Genomic DNA, 3387 nt, shown 5'->3' on the forward strand with positions numbered 1-3387 from the left:
AAACTGAGGCACTTATCTGAAATGGCTGGATACAGCAGCAAACAACTTGGGCGAGCAGACTAAGATAGCAGAGAAGTTCTGAGGATAGTACATGCGGACGTCACATTTATGCTCCATGTACACGGGGCAACATAAGTGCAATATCCCACATACTTGCAAGTAGTAAAAGATTGATATTCTGTTCGGACATTGGGTAGCCCTTGGCAGGGACGTTGAGTCGCCCTTGGCAGGGAATCCCTCATGTTATGAAACAGCAGAATAGGACAGTAAATATACTAAAGTCCTCTTGAACAAGAAAAAGCCTTTCCCTACAGGCATCCTTGACCTCAGTGAGCTCTCTGGCTTGAGTGCTATGGTACCAAGCCATTCTTCCCATATACAGCCTTCCTGGGATTCTCATTTACAAATGTTTCCCATGGAGTTTAGTAAACCCTCTCCGAATTTCTCGTCTTACGTGGGGGATCTAGAAGTTTCCTCTGCAAAAGGGCAGGGTTAGCAGCCCTTGATTAGAGCCACTACCTTGCACTAAATAAAAGTTTAGGTTCCTATCAGAGGATTACCAGCGTTTTTAAGACTGGCAAAGAACAGGTTTTGTTGACAAGCTGGAAAACAGCACTAAACTGTTTCACTATGCTTTCAGCCTTTGGTATAGAGAAGGATTTTCTTGCACCTCCATCCATATCTGCTACAGTTCAAACAATATAACAGTTTCCTAAACTTCTTCCCATCACAGGTGTGATGCAAGTAATCATTCCAACTCTCTGTATTACTTTTATTGTACTCACTATAATGTCCAAAGCAGGTTAAAACAAAACATTTAATTAGAACTCAACAGTGAATCTGCTGATGACAAAGTCGACTTAAATAATGGCGTCAGATTTTAGGTCGCACACAAATGCTATTAAACACAAACTAATGGGAAAAAAGTTTATAATGTTTACACATCACAAAAGATCACAGTGCATTAAGTCTTAAAATATATACGGTTTGTTGCATTGGGTACCCTGTGCATTTAGTGCAGCAAGATGAAAGGCCAGGTAGCGTTTTTAAAACCCTTAACATGAGATAATAATGGACTGTGGCACACAAAGAAAAAAAAAAAAAAAAGAATAAATTTATCTCAACTACAGCACTAAGCTGCTCACAGAATGAATTCCAGTTACTTAGTTTAAAAATAAAACTAGTCTTGGTAGGGAAGGCTTTGAAACCCTGTCATGGCAACGCACAGTCCAACACCTGAAACAATTCAGATCCAAGATGTGAAAAGACAGGATTAACTAACTACAGGTGCAAGTTTCAGTGGCTTAATTCTGATTACAGGGGAGATTTTCAGTGGCCTAATTTTAAGTTCAGGTGAGAGATTGACTTTCAGAATTTCCTGTGCTTTTCTCCTCACCTCTTCTTCTGAGGACCATTTGTTTATTTTGATGGGCTGACTGTTTAAGAGTTTCAGTGTTTTTTTATGCAAACGAGTCTTATCCACCTCTATCAAGTGAGAATGTTTTGCTTTTTTCTCTATTGAGGTCTCATCTTTGCCCTCCCTTTTCCTTTTTTGGCCAATGGTTACATGGGACTTGCAGTTCATTTTTTTTGTTTTGCCACTGATGTCTTTTATTACTCTGCCTTTGCTGTCAGCTTTTCCACTGTAAAGCTTGCCATTAAATACTCGTGACACTTTCAAAGCACTTGTTTCCTTCAGAACTCTTCCATTTGCCACCCTGATTATTGTGCCATTCACTGGTTTCACAGTGATTTTGCCAGAACTAGACACTTTTTTAACTAGGTTTGTACTGCAGCCTTTCAATGGCAAATGGGCAGACAGAACTTTTGAGTTCTTTCCAGTAGACTGTCCAAACATCCGAGATGCCTTAGAAATCAGCAGCAAATTGGACTTTGGAATACTAAGTGAAGAGCTTTTCTGTAGTCTCGACACTGTAAGAGGAACCAATGCTTCTAACACAACTGACAACTGCATAGCTGGTTGTCCGTTTGGACGTAATGTCTTTGTGGGGCTTGTACTTTTGTGTTTTAATGAACTCAACAAAAAGTTTGGAGAACGTGTTATTGGAATACGTCCAGCTAGTACTTTGGGTGCAGAATTTGAATTGTTAGTTTTGTCTGTGCAACTGGACACCTTCAATGAATTTTTTGATGAAATTTTAGAAACCTTAGCTGCTTCAGCAAGATTTTTTGCCACCTTGTCCAATGGATTTGGAGATTTAGCTGTGCAGGAACTGTAGCCATAGACATCTTTGCTCTTTAAGACTGTTGGCTGACACCCTTCTTCACGAAGACCTTGAAGGAACGCCACTAACTGAGTCTCAGTGTCAAGAGGATCATTTGATATCGGATTGAAGACCTTCAAGGCTTCTTCAAACGCCTTCTGCCCAACTTCAGAGATTCTGGACCAGAAATGCACAGCTTTTTTCTCCACATGGTCCCCTTTACAATTCATGGCATTAGAAGCTTCAGGTTGCTAATTGTTGGGATTTTACACAAATTCCAGAGTCTAGGAAAGAAAGAGAAATTCAAGTAAGCATGCTAGACTGTTACAGAGACAATATCAGAAAGTCAGCTTAAAATACAGTAAACTCTCAAGCAACCAGAAAAAAATCGAAGCAGCAGTACAATTTTCATGTGTGACACTTCTGCCCCTCCCACCTGCAGAAACATACCTTATATTTTTAGAGTTTAAAAAAGGAAGATGGGAATAAATTCCCTCTCTCCCCAACCTAAGAACAAGTCAAACCAAAACAAAGAGTACAGTATTAGGCCTATTTTCAAAAGCAACTCTCAAGAAATAAAACTACAGTTATTTGGCATCTACCAATCCTCATGGGTGCCGGTTACCCAAGAGATTACTGCATTGTAAAATTAAGAAAAAATACTGGCTATCCACAATACTGTCCGACTTTTAATAAACCTATTTCTAACAGGGAACAGTATACATAAATCCAAGCAGTTGAGGCTGAGAAAAACAAATATATCTATAAAAATTCAGCAGACTAATTCATACAAGTTTATTTTCTCTCTCCTGTTTGGAAGAGTAGTGCAAACTTGTACAAAATGGCAAAATATGAAATACAGACATGCCACAAAAAAAAAAACAAAAAAAAAAACTTTTTTTTACAGTCACTAACCTCTCTCTCTCACAGGGGAGTATGTGCTAGAATAAAGACCCGGTCCCCCTACCACCTGTACAATTTTCAAAGTAAACAGGGTTTCAGTGGAATCTTCATTTATACATTACCGCGAAAACTACATATAGTGTTACTCAACTAAATATTTCCCCTTTCCTTCTCCATAAAAGCCACTTTCTGCACAAGATCAAAACGTACAAATCAGGAAAGTAAAGCCGGGCAGGGTAAAGACTGAAGCTATATGAAT

At 39.0% G+C, this 3387-nt stretch overlaps 1 protein-coding gene across 1 annotated transcript; it reads right to left on the minus strand.

Moving 5' to 3' along the window:
• Positions 1–758: 758 nt before the first annotated feature.
• On the minus strand, positions 759–2511 carry CCDC71 (coiled-coil domain containing 71; the record flags this gene model as incomplete). Its single annotated transcript, XM_044078720.1, is given in 1 exon segment — positions 759–2511. A coding segment is annotated over 1 exon segment (1182 nt). The 3' UTR covers positions 759–1273.
• Positions 2512–3387: the final 876 nt, after the last annotated feature.

Source organism: Protopterus annectens, chromosome 7.part1 (assembly GCF_019279795.1).
Source record: "Protopterus annectens isolate FY-2018-M chromosome 7.part1, PAN1.0, whole genome shotgun sequence".
NCBI classification, from domain to species: Eukaryota; Metazoa; Chordata; order Ceratodontiformes; family Protopteridae; genus Protopterus; species Protopterus annectens.